We start from the raw sequence: 17,800 nt of genomic DNA, 5'->3' as shown, positions 1-17,800 counted from the left end.
TCGAGGGGGCTAAATAACAGAACTGTGGGTGAAACATTGGACGGCGTAAGATATGAAAATACATATATATAACATATTAAATGTTCACAAGGGTGGTAGGGTGGGGCCGGGGGAACAAAGGGGAGCTGATATCAAGGGCTCATGCAGAAAGAAAATCTTTTTAAAATGATGATGGCAGCATCTGTACAAGTTCTTTTGATATACGTAATGGATTTATGGAGTGTTATACAATGTGTAGGAGCCCCCAAGAAAATGATCAGTAAAAACAAAGAAACAAAACTTTTTAAAAGCCTAGAGAAAATGTTTACACTGAGACCTTGTCTTAAGAAGGGTTTCTGAGGTCGGAGATGGTGATGGATTGTGTGTGACCTGCAGCGCACATTCCCTTTACTTTCCTGGCCACAGAACGGTTAGCTTTTGAAAAAGTCAATGAACTACTGTTATCCGACCCCATATTCAGAAACAGGCACACCAGATGACTAACAAAACAATTCTTTAACCATCAAGAAATACTTTCCGGGGACTCCGAGCAAGGCAAAAACCAGCATTCACCCATATTAAGTGCCCAGTCAGCCCCCCCTCCCTTTGGATCAATTTGGCAAAAATCAGAACCAAGGAAAAGCGCGCCGGCCGGATAGGCTGAGACAAGTCCCGCGGTGCGGTCTCCCGCCGAAACCTCCCGCCCGCGAGGCGGGGCGAGGGCGGGGCAGGGGCGTGGCGAGTGGCGGTGGGCGGGGCCGAGGCGCCGAGCGCTGGCGCGGGCGCGGGCGGCGCTGCGGGCGCGGAGGATGCACGCGGGATTCCTGGGCTTCTCCGCCTTGCTGCTGGCGGCCGAGCAGAGCGCGCGTGAGTCCGAGCACAGCTGGAGGCGTGGGGCGCCAGCCCCTGCTCGCCTCTCCGACACTAACACCCCACCCTCTGGCGCCCCAGCATGCCTGTGCTGGGCGACAGCACCCTGACCCGCTCGCCAAGCAACGCCCGCCAAGCGTTGGTGGATCCCCACAAATGTTTGATCCCAGGCAGTGCCAAACCCCCGCCCCCCAAGATTGGAGAACGTTTATCTAGCTCTGCCTTCTGGAAAGCTCTCCCGAGCTCAGCAGAGGGCTGTGGGGGTAAATATTGCTGAACTCGGGTCGGGGTGCCCCCTGGCTCTCCTGGCCCTTCCGCTGGCTGGCGGACTAAACAGTGCAAGGGCCGCGGTTGTCGTTCCCGACCTCCTGCTTGAGAAGGGGGGTGTGTGTGTCGGGGGGGGGGGCTGTTATTCATCTGCCTCCGCACTGGAGGAGGTGGCCTGGCGCGGAGTTTAAAACAGGGCAGGAAGAACCCGCCGGGAGGCAGCTCCGTCACCCGGGGACCTGCCCTTGAAAGCCGAAGCGGAGCAAGATGGCAACACTTTTTAGTGCCCTTCTGGTTACAACTCTTAACTCAGTGAATGAGGTGAAGGTCTATGCCCACTTCTGCCAGGTTGCCTGCAATCTAGTCCTGTGCTGGGGAATAAATCGAGCTGCTCCCTAGGGATGAACTCTGGTTCCCTGTTTTCTGCGCCCCGCCCCCTCCCCCTCCCTGTTCTCCCGCGCCCTTTTTCAAGGAAAAGAAAGGCAGTGCTTGGCCAAATCCCTGGCCCAGAAGGAGCTGGTACTAAATTCGTTCTAAAGCAGGCCGTGGGCTCAGCACTGGGTGGGGAAGAGCCCAGAAATACAAGGCTCCCAGAGGCTCAGCACCCAGTGCAGGTGCAGGAACACCCCTGAGACACCCTCCCCTTACAGCCAGAAGACTACCAGGTCTCTGGCAATCCCCAGCCAGCCCAAAGGATTTTTTGTCTAAGTGAAGCCCTCGTTTGCCACATAGGTCTTTGAAGCCTAGAGAAGAAGCCTTGGGCCCAAGGAAGGGCTCGACTACTCAGAAATGTAGGGTTTTATTTGTACCTGTGAGTAATGGTCTCCTCAAATGCAAATTTGTGCCCAGAAATTCCTTTGTAAACCTTAATGTGGGAGACATGCCCAGAATAATACAGAACAATTGCTGTGTCTCCATGTCCCTAGAAGTACTGGACAAGATACAAAATACCAGTCTCCGTTGTCAAACTCCTAACAATCTTCAGCAGTAAGTGGTACCACCGTTCTGTTCCCAAGGTCCAAAGTTGTGTAGCCAGTAAGTTCCCCTATTTGAAATCCACCTCAAAGACAGAACTGCTATAATACATGTAAAGCATACAGTGCAGGTATTGGCGTGTAATACCGTTCAATATTGTTATTGATTGGCAAGTGTAGCTCCTACCTGAATTTCCCTTTTCCTTACAATACTCAGCCCTGCCATCCTCAAACCACCACACATCAGTCCATTTGTTTTACTGTGGTGACCTGTTTGTTGCTGTGATATTGACAGTGATGCCATTGGTATTTCAAGTAAGGGCCAAGTCAGCCAGGGTGGACAGGTTTCAAGGGAGCTTGCAGAGTAAGACAGACTAGGAAGAGATGCCTGTTGATCGACTTCCAAAAATTAGCCGGTGAAAACCATATATATCACAACAAAATAATGCCCAGTATAGACAGGTCATTAGGAAAGATAGCTAGAAAAAGACAGATTTGGTAGCAGGCCAAGAAAAACCAGTGAACTGGATGTGCTTAATGGCTGTGATAATGGATTCAACATGCCAGGCAGCAGGAAAAGAATCTAGCGATGTTTTGTTCCGTTATACATAAGTTTGTCGTGAACCAGAGCCAAGAGTGAACCAGAGCCAAGAGCAAACACCACCAAAAACCCACTGCCACTGAGTGGATTCTGATTCATAGTAACCTCAGAGGACAGAGGTTGAAACTCTGTTTCGAAGGCAGCTAGCTTTATGGAGAAGGAAAGGTTTATGGTCAGAGCCATGGTGGGTAGTGTGTTACACATTGGACTGCTTACCTCAAGGACAGCAGTCCGAACCCCCAGCTGCTCTGCAGAAGAAAGATGAGGCTGTCTGTTCCCATAAAGAGTTGCAGCCTCAGACACCCTGGGCTGCTGTGAGTTGGAATTGACTCACAGCAGTGGATTTGGGTTTAACCCTTATGCCAGCAAATTGCCACATCTCTCCCTGCTTCAAACCACCCAATAATTGGTTAACAGCCCAGTGATTAACCAATGTGCCACTAGGGAGTCTTACAACATCACCACATCATCAAAAATAAAAGGATGGAGAGTCTCCAGAAGAGTAAACCTAACAACTTTTTTTTAAGTATAGAGTAGGTGCTAGGTATTTATTAGTTTATCTTATCCAGTAGTCCCTTTTTATGGACCATAATGCCTGAGCTTTTGAGTGTCCTGGGGGGCAGCCCAAGAGCTTGCATTTAACGTTGACTGTATATTTCCAGTTGGCTGAGGCCATCTAAGGTGCTGTGTTTAGCAGAAAGCCCTGCTGGTTGTAGATTTAATATTGGCTAGCCAGCCTCACCTTTCCTTCCAATAACCCAACTCATCTGCCTTCTTTTGTCCCCAGGCCTCTGCACGGTGGTTTATTACTTCATCACTGGACAGCTTCTTTGGGGGTGGCTGGCCGCCTCTGTCCTATTGCCTGGCTTCTTGGTCCAGGGCCTGAGTTATCTATGGTTTCGAGCAGATGGACATCAAGGTCATTGCTCTTTGATGATTCTGCACCTTCTACAGCTTGGTGTTTGGAAACGGTAAGAACAGGCAGCATCCTTTCCACCTTTGAGTCCCAAAGATTGTATTGCGAAGCATGCCTTTGTAGGTGCAATAGAAGTGCCTGTGCACACGTTTATCCTCAGAATGATGCAAGTTCAGAGTTGGGACAAGGTCAGCAGTTACCACTTGTAACCTCTGCTCGGACATTTGCATCCTCCCTTCCAGCCTCTGCTCCCTTCCAGCCTAACATCATGGAGTTTTTTCCAGGGACAGCTTTGATCTTGATTTTGGTTATTTTCGCTTTTGATTGTGCTTTGGGTGAATGCTCACAGAACAAATTGGCTTTGCCCTCAACAACTCACACACGTGTTCAGTCGGGACATGAACTGACACTCCGCACATGACACCAACGGTCTGCCCAGTTCCTCCTTGGGTTGATCAGTTCCATTTGTCCTTCTTCCCTGCCCCTCCCTGCCTTCTGAGCTCCGTCCCTGGACAAATGCTGCCCTTTTCATCCCATGTGGTGAATGCAACTGTGACCTTCTTGTCTTCAGCCATATTCTGCATTCTTCCTGCTTGCGTTCACTGGTCAACCCTTTAGAGCCGTGTGGAGTGACTCATTTAAGGCAGTTCTCTTTAGACTCCATAGATTACCATAGTTAAGGAAGGAGTTCAGAAGATGTGTCCCCAGACTACACGCTGGTGTTGGCCTGGTGACCTTTGTATCAGGCCTTTGTTGTGAGAAACGGCCATTCAGGAGCCAGTTCCGGCTGCTTTTTCCACTGAAAGAAGGCAGGGGGTAGGGCTACTACCTGGTAGACTTATTGACTTACCTGTGGTCCGTAGACTGCACGCAGGTATTCTTTTTACTTGGGATAACAGAATCCAAGGACTGCCCGGAGGGATGTGGCAGTAGGTTTACCTGGATGTTGAGTGTCAGCCCTCTGCTGCCTCCGAATCCCCAAGGGCTCCTCGGACTCAACGGAGGAAACCCCAGAGACGCAGTCAGGGAGGTCTTAGGCCCCGTGTTCACTAAAACGGAGGACGGGAAGCTGTGCACGAAGGAATTGCCAGGTTTCCAATCCTGGGGCTGTGCTACTGTCTGTTCTTAGCAGTCTGTGCCTTCAAGCCGGTCCTAAGACCTTGTTTGATAGGAACGGAAATGAGTTTGCTGATTTCTCATCTGCGCTTGAGGGGTAGGGCCTGTATGCAGAACCAGACTCAGAGAGGGCCGTTCCCTTCCCACCTGGAGGAGAATCTCGGTGGGAGGTGGCAGATGCATCTGATGATGAAATCAAGCAGCCACCCTTGATTGTCATTTGGCCTCTCAGAGTTGGAACCCTAAATCTTTAAGGTCACCGCCAACACATTTTCAGCCACTGTGGCTTTGCCCAGAGGTGGGCCTTGTGCTTCCCCCAAAACATAGGATTCGTAATACTGGGTGGGGAGCCAAGAGATATCTATTCTCTAGCCCAGTGCTTCTGAACATTCCTAATGCCGCGACCCTTTAATACAGTTCCTTATGTTGTGACCCCCAACCATAAAATTATTTTCATTGCTACGCCATCACTGTAATTTTGCTACTGTTATGAATTGGGTGACCCCTGTGAAAGGGTCGTTCGACCCCTAAGGGGGTCACTACCCACAAGTTGAGAACCGCTGCTCTAGACCAACCCATAAATTAAGGTGACCAGACGTCCCGCTTTTGGCGTGACAGTCCCAATTTTTAACAATTTTTCCCACGTCCCGCGGCGTTTTAAAAAAGTCCCGAATTTTGGAAAGAATGCACGACAAGCTAGGGTATATATGGTTTTCGGCTGCCATGTGGCTATTTCGCCAGGATATGAGTTTTATCAATGGTGTCCCGCTTTACCAATGCTAAAATCTGGTCACCTTACCATAATTCCAAAGCCCATCTGTAGCCAATGTGACATCCCATCACAGAAGGGTCACGAGGAAGGGGTGAGTCAACCAAGGTGAAATATAGCACCAATGAAACACAATATTCCTCTGGTTCCCTGAGGCTTCCTCTCCCCCCACTGTCCTGACCCCAATCCTGCCTTTCACTGCTTCACTGCCAGGTAGGCCGGAGCATGTACACAGGTACAGATAAGAGCTCGGGGTACACAGAATCCAGGTCAGATAAACCCCTCAGGAACAGAAATGGGAGTAGTGATACCAGGAGGGTAGGGGGAAGATGGGGAGAGGAGTGGGGAACGAAACCGCAGGGGAAGGGAGACAGTGGTGGAAGATATGAAAATAATAATAATATATCAAGGGGGAGAGGGGAGGAGGGAGGGTAAAAAAAGGAGCTGATACCAAGGGCTCAAATAGAATGTAAAGATTTAGGAAACAACAATGGCAGTATATGCACAAATATGCTGGATACAATTGATGTATGAAGTGTTATAAGAGCTGTAAGAACCCGCAATAAAATGATCTTTATAATAAAATTGGTGGGGGGGAGGGGAGCTTCTAAGGCTGTGTGGGGAGCGCTGGGCCCCATCAAGCCCAGTGTCTCGCTCCTGGCATGAGGAGGGACGTCCAGGAGACGCAGCAACCTTCCTCGTTCTTCAAAGACTTCTTTACTTTGATGTAGACATTTTAAAAATGAAAACGGTTGATGAGTCAACAGGGTTGTGACATTTTATAATTGGAGACAATAGCTAGTCATCTATATGTCTTTTTTTTTTTTTTTTTAAGAAAGTAGGGTGACGTCGTGCTTAGTTGAGTGCAAGGCCAGGGCAGAGGAGGAAGACCCTCCACGAGATGGGTTGGCGCAGGGTCTGTTTCTCCAACGTAACCATTGAGGACGGCGCAGAACGGGCAGTGGTTCGTTCTGCCGCATTTTGTGTCGCAAGGAGCCCGAGCCGACTTTACAACACTCAACAACCCCACAACAAAATATGTATCATTGAAAGGGACTCAAAAGGGAAATAAGTGAGAAAAGCCAAGGAAAGGACCAAGATGCTTAGACACCAAGATAAAAGTAGAATGGACCGTTGAATAGAGATAGAACACAGGTGTGGCCCTGAATTCTCTCACAGCCGGTGGAAGCGGGGAGACAGGTAAGGCAGGTGCAGTGTTGATGCTGTTAGCGAGTGCCCCCCTCCGAGGGAAAGGCCGCTTTGAAAGCGGGGCCAGAAAGCCGCAAATCCGTTCCTCCGCCTGCAGCCGGCACAGAGGGTCTCTTCTCGCCAAGCACACACTGGGTAATGTAGTGAACGGCTTTTTACTACGTGCTTTTATAGCACGTTCACCGTGAATTTTGAAAAATCATTCTCTTTTCATAAGGAGCCCTGGTGGCTAAATGATTAAACGTTAACTGTGAACAGAAAGTCTTACGGCTCACACGCACCCGCCGCTCCGCGGGAGATTGGCGTGGTGGTCCGTTTCTGCGGAGATTGACAGCCTGGGAGACCCTCTGGGCAGATGGACTTTGTCCTGTGCAGTTGTGCCAAGTTGGAATCTACTAGACGGCCATAGGCTTTGTTTCCGTGTCGTCTGCAGTGGCGGCAGCGGAGGGAATCGCAGTGCAGCCAATGCACCTGCAGGTGGAGCCAAGCAATTGTGTTTTGCACAGCCCTGACTTGTGGGAGACGGAATCGCTTCAATTGCTATTTAAGAGGATTCTACTAATGATAGCAAAACCAATAAGATGCAAGCCTTTTGAGGTAAAGTAGCTTATAAAAAATTAAAGAATTTGAAACATAAACATATATGTCATATTCTAAAAAAAATACAGGGCTTTCTACTCCCTTCAAGAGACACAGTCTTGGGAACCGACAGGGCCAGTTCTACCCTGTCCTATAGGGTTGCTATGAGTCAGCACCGACTTGATGAATGTATTGATTTGCATCTGACTAGTCAACCGAAGGAATCCAAGTGGTGAGAGTGCCCAAGTACTAGCAGAAAGGTCGGTGGTGTAAACCCACCAGCCACTCCATGAGAGACAATTGTGACAGTCTGCTTCTAAAAGTGGCCATTCGAGGCAAGACAATCGCTCTCTCTGTCTGGAGCAGCACTAAGGAGAATCGGGAAGGGGAGGAGGAGATGGAGCGTGTGGCTCTTTGCCTCCATGAATGGCCGCCTCTGTGCCCTGAGACCAGGAGAGGTGGATGGTGCTGAACATTTTCAAAGATTCTGTGGAAAAATCCTTCTCAAAAGGGGGAGCATGCAGAATAGAATGTTGAATGCTCATAGACTCCAGATTTTCAGGATAAACTCCTGAACTTATTGCTCTGAAATAATCTTTAAATTTCAAACCAAAAAATAACTCTGAAGTCTTCTTAAAAATACATAATAGTACCGTTGAGTCCGTTCCAACTCCACAGGACATGGGCTCCCGAGACTGCAAATCTTCACAGGAGTAGAAAGTCTTATCTTTCTCCTGTGGAGTGGCTGGTTGTTTCAAACCGCTGACCTTGTGGTTCGGAGCCCAGCAAGTAATCACTGCCACCAGGGCGCCTACAGACTCATTAGTAGGACTTAAGTGAAGGAGTGCTTTACTTTGCTATGGGTAAATTTGGACCTTAGAGTATTACAGAGATAGGAAAGGGAATGGAATAGGGAGAGACGAGGCCGAGAAGCCAGCCAGGAATCCAGATAACAGATGCCAAGGACTTGAAATTATTTAGGGATGAATCGAGCAGGAGTTAGAGACCAGTCAAGTGCCTCGTACTTTCCATTCTTGCCTCTTCTCACCCATCACTGTCCACATGGGCTCCCCTGTCACTTCCCAGTAGCTTCCTTCTGCAATAGGCCCCATGCACTGGAGTGGGACTAGTCATCTTCTCACTGATATCCATTTCTTACCAGGGAAGTCCAATTACTCCCCCGCCTTACATTCCACCCAGCCGTTCAGTGATCTGGTTCCTTATCCCACAGACCCCATTCACACTCCTTTGTGGATTGCTTCCTCCTAGCTGTCTTCCTCCTGTCTACCTACCAACGCTCACCTATTACATTCCACCCAGCCATTCAGTGAGCTGGTTCCTTATCCCACAGACCCCATTCACACTCCTTTGTGGATTGCTTCCTCCTAGCTGTCTTCCTCCTGTCTACCTACCCAACCCTGGCCTACTCATCTCTTTCTAGGGAGCCTTCCCTGACATGACCCTCTGCCCAGGACTTTTATCTCACCCATCCAAGCAGCTCACTCGAAACCTTTGTTCTTCCTACTTAACTATCCATATGTATGTGTTTCTTTCCACAGCTGGATTTCATGCTTCTAGAGTGCGTCTTGAGCAGCCCTGGTGGCGTAATGGTTACCCATTGGGCTGCTAGCCATAACGTCTACAGTTTGAAACCACCAGCCACTCCCAGGGAGAAAGAGGAGGCTTTCTAATCCCATAAAGACTTCCAGTCTCCAAAACCTACAGGGGCCGTCTGCCCTGTCGTATAGGGTCGCTATGAGTCGGCCTCGACTCAGTAGCAGTGAGTGAGTGAAAGAGCATCTTTAGTGTCCCTTGTCACCTTCTGTAATCTCTGTTGCTGTGTGTTGTCAGCCTGTCTGTACAACTGCCAGCCTGCTGCCACCTTCACTGCTGTTACTAAGTGTGCGCCCATTAGTGCATCTAGAAGGTGATCAGAGTCCACTAAAAGTGCACACTGAACAGAGGAAGCCTTCTGGGTGGCTCAGAGATGGAACTGCCACCTCTTGAGGACAATTGATTAAAGAACAAAAAGAAAACTGTACCTTCCCGATGGTTTACATTTTGGGGGGCTTTAGAGATTCATTGCTGTTTTTGATAACTTTTTTTGGTGTGTTTTCAGTAAAGGTTTGCCCATTCTGCAGTAACAATTTCTACACAGATTGAGCAGTGGGCCCATTGTTCACTTGGGTGCACATTCTCAAAGTTTCCATTCTGATTGGTCTTTTCCTATGAATCTGGGTGCTTCTCCCCCTTACATTCTCCTCTTTGTTCTACAGCAGCTGCTGGCCTTTCAGCCTCAGATAGCTGGGTTTTAAATACAGGAACTCAGTAGCCACGGGGACTAGGGTTTGTTTTCTGAGCCCGTCTATTACTTAGCTAAAAGGTGGCCTCAGGGGCTAGTTTCAGGTCAAGGTTTCAGGTCAAGGTCAGGGCAGTCATCTCGGGGAATCCTCTGATCTCAAATGGTTCAGTAACTCGGATTTGTTTTATTTTGTTTTAGAAATGTGAAGTTCTGTTCCATATTTTCCTTGCCACTCTGTTCGAGTTCAGCTGTAGTGGCTGATCAGTCAGACTTGTTCGTGGAGCTAGCCCGTCATCATCTAGTTCTTCGAGACTCAGAGTGCATGAGACTGTTTATAAGTCACTTTTTACATTAAGCTGCAGTTCGAAAGCATGGTTTCAGAGACTCGAGAAGAAACCCATTCCCTCCAGGATGCCAAACCGGGAGCAAGGAAGTTGTTCAGAATCTCTCTAGGCCCTTAGCACCAGGAATAAAGCATCAACACACCCTTCTATTTTGGATATAGAAATGTTGGCCAAAGATCAGACTCCAGCTTGTCCTTTGCAGAGTCTGGGTCTCTAGGGATGACTTTAAACAGAGCTTCACTGAGTGACCTTCAAGCGGTATCCATCTCTTAATCGGTAGTTAGCAACATAAATGTCTTCCAATTTCCTTTAACTTAGACTAGGAAAAAATTCACAATCCCGGGTGGATTTACTAGGCACGACAACCATTAAGCAGGCATGTATTATAATTACCTTGTTCCTGCTGAGTAGACAGCTGGTAATCCATCAATTCCTGCAGCCTTATTGTTGGCTAATGCCTTCAGTGCAGCTGGAACGTCTTCCTTCAGCACCACTGGCGCTTGCTCATATACTACCCTGTTTCCCCGAAAATAAGACAGTGTCTTATATTAATTTTTGCTCCAAAAGACGCTCTAGGTCTTATTTTCAGGGGATGTCTTATTTTTCGAGGAGGAAGAATACGGTACATATTTATTGTTTATTGTTTTATTAAAAGAGACCTTGCACTTCCTGCCTGGTCCGGCTGCGCTGCGGCAAACAGTGAGCTGTGCAGCGGCGCCTGCTACTATGGTCCAGAGTCCACAGTTATGGTAGCTTCGGGGGGGTCTTATTTTCAGGGGGATGCCTTATTTTTTAGCAAGTGGCAAAACTGTAAGGTCTTATTTTCAGAGGATGTCTTACTTTCAGGGAAACAGGGTACCTCCTGATATTGTTGAATGTTGACTAATTCTTTTTGGTAGAGTGACTGTGTATATTTTATTTTTCTCCCCATCTCCTCCTTATTAATCATCAAATCCCAATCTCCTTTCCCCAATCATTTCTGCATCTGCAAAGCTTGATTACACAAGCTTTCTTTCTGATGTTCCTTTACTATGCATACACACACACACACACACACACTTGTTCCTTATTACGAGGTTGGATATAGTGTGGGCCCGCTGACCGACTGTTTTGTTACGTAGGATTATATGGGAGGGTACCCCCAAAAAGCAGATTTTTCCCCAAAACTATGTTTTAAATTTTTTTTACAAAATAACCTTACCACCTTCAAAGTACTCTCCATTACACTTAATACATTTGCCAAATGTGCGATTCCATTCTTGGAAACATTTTTAGACTCATCTGTTGGATGGCTGACAGCACCTCCCTCATTTTTTTCTTCACCTCCTCTACATCATCAAATCGCTGTCCTTTCATGTCCCTCTTCATTCTCGGAATCAAAAAGTTCAGGTGAGTAAGGTGTGTGGGGCATGAGAGGCATAGTGGTTTTTTGCCCCAAAACTGGCACACTGAGATGGCTGTGTTAGCAGGTGCATTGTCGTGGTGGCAAAACCAGTCCCCCATCTGCCACAAATCAGGCCTTTCTTGTCTCACATGGTTACACAATCTTTTCAGAACCTCTGAATAGAAAGCTAGATTAACAGTCTGACCTAGTGGAACGAACTGCAAATGCACTATCCCCCTCACATCAAAAACTCAAGTGAGCATTGGTTTTTTAGGGGTACCCACCCTGTAGACCACACCCTGACCTGACATTGGTACTGAGTCTTTAGCTTGAAGTCAGAGCTTAGTGACAGCCTTGTTGGTGACTGGAGTCTTGTTAAGTTTGTAAGTTATTCCTCAGTGCTCCTGGAATCCAGTGTGTTCATGGGTTATCCTTAAGAATGCCTAGTCTCAATGATAAGACAGGAAAGGAGGGTGTCCTGTTGGAGCCGGGCCCTGTCTGGCTCCGGATCATGGAGCCCATTGTTCTCCCGTAGGCACTGGGACGCTGCCTTTGCTGCTGTGTCTAAGGACTGGGACGCCCCCCGCCTGGGCCAGCTGCTGCTGCAGGAGGCTGACCTGTCGGCCCTCCGGCTCTTGGAAGCCCTTCTTCAGACCGGGCCCCACCTGCTGCTTCAAACCTATGTGTTTCTGGCTTCTGACTTGACAGAGATTGTAGCAGGTGAGTAACTTTCACCATAGAGCCCAGAGGGACCAACTCGCCGAGGGGAACAGAAGCGCGTTCCTTTTTCAGCAAACCCCTGCAATCTAAGAGTCTCCCTGCTTGGAAGAATCGGGGTGATGCAAATGGTTAAGCGTTTGACTGACAGCTGCAGGTTGGTGGTTCTTAGCTAGCAGAACCCAGCAGAGGTGTCTCAGAACAAAGACTGATCTGCTGCCCCAAAGCTGCAGCCCGGCAAACTCTGTGGAGCAGTTCCACTCTCTGCCACACGGGGTCGCCATGAGCTGGAACGGACTCAATGGCCACTGAGAGCAACAAGCAGCCGCCTGGCAACTTACTGTGCTGCTGAAAATGGGCTTTCATTTGGGCTGTTTGGTTCACAAAACGTTGCTTCTTCTATGGAGTTTGAGTTCTGAAGTCAGTCCGTAGGGCAGAAAGTCTATGTAGCCACATTTGCCTTTGAAAATGCCTTGGAATGCTATCACTGACTGACCTCAGCCCGAGCCACGTGGAAACTGACAACCGCTCAGTCCCTGTAACTGGACACGTTTCCTGCCCCCGCTCAGCTTTGTCTTCTCTTTGTTCTGTCGCTGCTTGCTTCCTTTCCTCTCTCCTCCCTTCTGTATGTACTCTTCCACCTCCCTCCCACCCTCGCTCTTCCCCACCCTCCTCCTTCTCCTCACTACCCGCCACTGCATCGCTTCTGCTCTCTTTTCTCCCCTGGGGGACTGTGGCCCACTGAGAATCGCACAAGGTAAAAGCATGAACGACATGACTGCTGCACCGCCATCCATCACATATCAAAGGCCCAAATACAGTTTATGTATTTATTTCCTTTACTAAGTCTCTTTCATATGTACTGAATTAGAAAGGACGTCTGGGCAGCCACCCCGGCTCAGAAGACTGTCCGAGCTGCTTAGTTACAGACAGAGCTGAAATCAGAGGTGGAGCTGATCAGTGAGTTGGTGTTTGGTTTTCAAGGGTGTAGAAAGAGAGCATCCGGCTGATTGTTGGGGGAGCTCGTCTACTACCTTGTGTGGCAGTAGTCTTCCTCTCTTTCCGTGTCGACACGCGTGGAGTTGTCTGCAGGATTGTTATGTTCCCACAGGTGAACAGGCTTGGTTAGGGACAGTCCCCGCGAAGTCGGTGTCCCTCAGAAGAAATGCGATGAATGACTGTGGGTGGGGTGCTGGGGGACTTACGGTCTGTGCCCTTCCCTTCCAGGAGTGAGTGCCGTATTCTCTTGGTCCTCGCTGTCCTGGGCCCTGGTGTCCTACGCGCGTTTCATGGGCTTCATGAAGCCGGGTCACCTCTCCATGCCATGGGCTGCCCTCGTCTGCCAGCAGCTCTGGAGGATGGGCATGTTGGGGACCCGCGTCCTGAGTCTGGTTCTGTTTTACAGAGCGTACCATGTCTGGGTTTTGGTCGTCGGAGGTAAGCCAAGTTCATGTTCTGGTGTTTTATTTCTGCCTAACCAAAAGGAAGGAAGGAGAAGGGGGGGAGGGAGAAAAAGAGAAAGAAAGCAGAAAGACTCATTGCTGTCGAATCAATTCCAAGTCATCGTGACCCTGTAACACAGAGTAGAACTGCCTCTGAGGGGTCCTAAGGCTATAATCGGTCGGAAAGCAGACTACCACATCTTTCCCCTGTGGGGATTCCAACCACCAACCTTTTGGTTAGGAGCCACATACTTAACCACTGTTCCCCGGGGCTCTTCTGCCACATAACAAACCACCCAAAAGGTAATGACTTAAAATAACCACGTAAGCTCTTCTCCCCAGCTCTGGTGTGCCAGGCGTGGTTGTGGTACAATAGCTGGGGTCTGGAGGCTCCACTGGACTGGGTGTGCAGGAAACCTTCCTTTATGGGTGGGACACTGGAGTGGCCTTTCTTGTCACCAAAGTAGCCGGGACTTCTGTGCCCAACAGCTGTGAGCTCTGAGGGAAAAGCAGTGGACAAGGCCAGGCCTCCTAAGAGAGAGGTGCAGACCTTGCCCAGCAGAACTTCTGACAGATTCCGTTGGTCGAAGCAGCCCCCGGCCAGCGTGGGATCGTGGGGCAGGAGAGACTGCAGCTCCCCGTGAGTGCACAGGGATGGAAGGAAGTCATGGTGGCTATGTTTAACAAGACGCTTCCATAGCTCAGCTATCCAGCCCTTCAAAGCCCCAGCTGGCTTAAGAACGTAGCGTCCATGGCTGTAAGAAACTCTTTCGTAGCAGTGCCAAGTTTCCTGTATCATGGACTGAAATCTCCTTTTGAAAAGTTGTCACTCGCCCAGGCAAGAAGGCCCACTTCTGTGACCCAGTGCAAATATATACAATAGATCTGTGAGAGCGCTCGAAGTCCCCACCGGGCTGCCACTTCACGTAGATGCTGAGTCAGAGACATCTCCTCTGATTCTAGGAGAACAGCTGCATGGAACCAAACCCTTCCGCTGCCCTCCGCCTGACAGAGCACAGACGTGCTGACTCTGCCGGACAACTGAATAGGGCCTGTGTGCCCTTGCCAACCAGGGCCTCTGGGGTCACCAGTGAGTGCATGCCACAGAAGGAACAGTGTGCGCCTGCTTTAAAGCGAACAGGAAGTTGAAAATAAGAATCGCGTAGGCCTAGCGCCAGTGTTAATGCATTTATTGACAGAAATGCCGAGGTTTTGAGAGAGTGCTCCTGAAGCAAAATTTTGCTGTCAAGTTTTTAAAAATTCAACTCGCACTCCAGTAGGGTATGATCCATCTAAAATGTAGGACTGAAAACGGTGGCTGGGCCACAGAGAGTTCGCGTCTTCCAGTATGGAGAGTGTTAGCTCCCACCGTGAGGATGGAAGTGCTCCTGCAGCACTCTTTGGATCCGAGCAGGGATGCGTAGATGGTCGTTGGTGCGTGTGATGGAAATGAGTCTTTGGTTTCTCAGCTACATTCAGAAGATACTTTAGAGGACCAAATGAGAACATTGGTGAGGGGGCTTCAAAAGCTCACAGGAAAATCCCTTGTTCCTATAATCAATGCCATTTCCCACAGACTTTATGAACATACCCGCACGCCTCCACCCCGCTTCCCGCTTGTATTGTGAAACTCAGCCTGTGGGTTTACTTGGGCCCTCTCCTGGCCTCAGTCTATCTTCTGGGTCAGGGCTCAGAGCAGAGAGGGGCATGTCAGTGTGGTAAGCTCGGTGCCTGTGTCCTTGCTGGATGTACCCTCGCTGGGTCTCTGACTTCCCCTGGCCTCTTCCCAGGTGCCCACTGGCTGGTGATGACGTTCTGGCTGGTGGCACAGCAGAGTGACATCATCGACAGCACCTGCCACTGGAGGCTGTTCAACCTGCTCATCGGGGCTGTGTACATCTTCTGCTACCTTAACTTCTGGGACAGCCCTTCCAGAAATAGGATGGTCACCTTTTACATGGCAAGTGACAGTGGGGTTTGTAAAAAGTTAATGTGGACTGTACACACAGTGGGTGCGGATGGACTTGTGCATGCCGCTCTAAACAGTCGATAGCTTAGTTTTAAGGAATATCCTAAAAGGCATTATCATCTTGAAACATAAATGCTGGGCTCTGAAAATACTAAGCTGATATCCCGTTGGTCCCTAGTCATTGTGATAATAACTGTAGCCTATTTGGTGATCTCTCTTCTTTTTCTTTTTTAACCACTCTATCTCACACCATATTTAGAATATAAATATAACTCAATTCTACCACATCAAGTATACACTGTCCATTTCACTCAACCCACTTTGTACGGGTTCATCATTGAGTTCTAGGCATTGTCCTAGAGTGTAGGAAACACCAAGATGGCACGGAGCCTCCGGCCGCCCAAAGCACCATAGAACACAGTAGAAGAGGATGCAACCCTGCTTTTGTTGTCATTAGACACCGTCCAATCCGTTCCGACTCACAACGACCCGTGCGTCACAGAATGAAACACCCGCCCTGCACTGTCCTCACAGTTGTTATGTGGAGTCCACTGTGGCAGCCACAGTGGTCATCCGTCTTGTCCCGGGCCACCCTTTCTTTCACTGCCCCTCTGCTTTACCAAGCATGTAGTGCTTCTCCAGGGACCGCTCTCTCCTGACGACATGACCAAAGTGTGTGAGACAACGTCTCCCCCTCCTGGCCTCAGGAGCATTCAGACTGTACCTCTTCCCAGACCCATGGGTTTGTTCCTTGGCAGTCCGTGGGGCCTGTCTGTTAGTCTGTCGTACTGTGGTGGCTTGTGCGTGGCTGTGGTGCTGGAAGCGATGTCCCTGGGAGTTCACATACCAGCGGGGTCACCCAAGGTGAAGAGTTTTCAGCAGAGCTTCCAGACTACGGACAGACCGTGAAGAAGGCCTTGGCTGCCCACTTCTGGAAATTAGCCACCGGAGAGCGAAAATGCTTGGTGCGCAAAGGAGCAGCTGCCCACAGCACTTCCTGTTGGGATGACCAGAGACACTTGACTAGAAAGTGGAATTTGAGCGAGGTTGAAAAAGCAAGAGGGAAGATGATAGAGCCCAGCAGTTAAGCGCCCAGATGTTTGAGTCGGACAGTGTTGCATTAGGACCCCGGCTCTGCCAGTGATGCACTGTGGGACCTCAGCCAAGAACTTAAACTCTCTGGGCCTGTTTCGTCATCAGCACACTAAGGAAGAGTGTCACCACTTCTCAGAGTTCCCCTGAAGATTAAATAAAGTCGCCTGACTTTGTGAGGTTCCCGTGAAGGCTAAATAACATGCGTAAATGTCGGCACAAAGTCAAAAATAAACAGTGGCTGTTGCTCACATTACAAGATAAACAGACCTTCAGCTGGGACAGCAGTCCAGGGTGGTGACAGGAGCCACTGTAGGGCAGGAAAACGCACTGCTCGTGGAGGAGAGGAAGGCCTGCTTGGTCCCCTCCCGTGTTCGGAAGGGCTCTGGAGCCAGAGAGACCTTACACAGCACTTGGGATGTTGGACAAGTTACAGAGCCTGCACACAACTCAGCTTCCATGTTGGAAAACCAGGAGTCGTAATGCCCCACTCAGTATGACAGTGGAGACTGAATGTGCTAGTGTGCTTCCCAGCCCCTGGCCCCGGGTGTCGATGGAGCAGTGATGTTACCACCCACTTGCAAAAGCTGTTCATTCTCAGTTCGGTAGGCTATCTGTGCGCTGCTAAAGCAGGAATTCAATGATGAGAGGCTTCACATGCGGTGGGGGTGAGGGGTGGTAGTTTTCATCACTGTCACCTTGTCAGCAAATCTCCCCTAAGGGGTCCAGCCTGTTGCAAGAAGGAAGAGAAGCAGAGACTGTCTTCTTCCCAGCTCAGAGAATATGGTTGGTGCTGTCGAATTGGTGCCAGCTCAGAGCCACGTGGCAGAGGGCCACACCATCCTCACAACTGTCGTCTTGCTTGAACCCGTGGTTGCAGCCCCCGTGTCGATCCATCTTGCGGCGGGCTTTCCTCTTCTTTGCTAGAGTGCGGAGCTAAAGGCCGTGACGAAGGAAGACAAGCAAGCAGACGCTCTTAGAGTGGAAGGTGAAACAGTGGCCTGGGCTCGCCAGCAGACATGTACAGCTCGTCTCCCGCGCCACGGCCTCATTGGAAAAGGCACATCTCAATGGCCTAGAGGCCCAGTAGCAGAGTGAGGGGAAAACATGGGATTTTAGGTTTTGACAACCGACACATTAAGATTTAATACTCAGAGCTTTTGTTTCTGAGTTCTTTGAAATACAGTGAACCCTCGTTTATCGCGGTTAATCGGTTCTAGACCCTACCGTGATAAATGAAATTCCGCGAAGTAGGATTCCTTATTTGTAA

The 17,800-nt window shown here is 49.4% G+C and overlaps 1 protein-coding gene across 1 annotated transcript in view; it reads left to right on the top strand.

Annotated features, from left to right (window-relative positions):
* Window positions 1-788: 788 nt before the first annotated feature.
* XKR5 (XK related 5) overlaps window positions 789-17,800 on the top strand; it is a 30,671-nt gene continuing 13,659 nt past the window's right edge. The window contains exons 1-5 of the mRNA XM_004707740.2: window positions 789-846; window positions 3,479-3,662; window positions 11,846-12,030; window positions 13,255-13,464; window positions 15,260-15,429. Of these exons, the coding sequence (XP_004707797.1) occupies window positions 789-846; window positions 3,479-3,662; window positions 11,846-12,030; window positions 13,255-13,464; window positions 15,260-15,429 (807 nt within the window). The remainder of the gene's footprint in view (window positions 847-3,478; window positions 3,663-11,845; window positions 12,031-13,254; window positions 13,465-15,259; window positions 15,430-17,800) is intronic.

This window comes from Echinops telfairi, unplaced genomic scaffold, assembly GCF_000313985.2.
Source record: "Echinops telfairi isolate 266 unplaced genomic scaffold, ASM31398v2 ScPeMD7_9;HRSCAF=40, whole genome shotgun sequence".
NCBI classification, from domain to species: Eukaryota; Metazoa; Chordata; class Mammalia; order Afrosoricida; family Tenrecidae; genus Echinops; species Echinops telfairi.
This window is presented reverse-complemented; position numbering and strand designations above follow the sequence as displayed.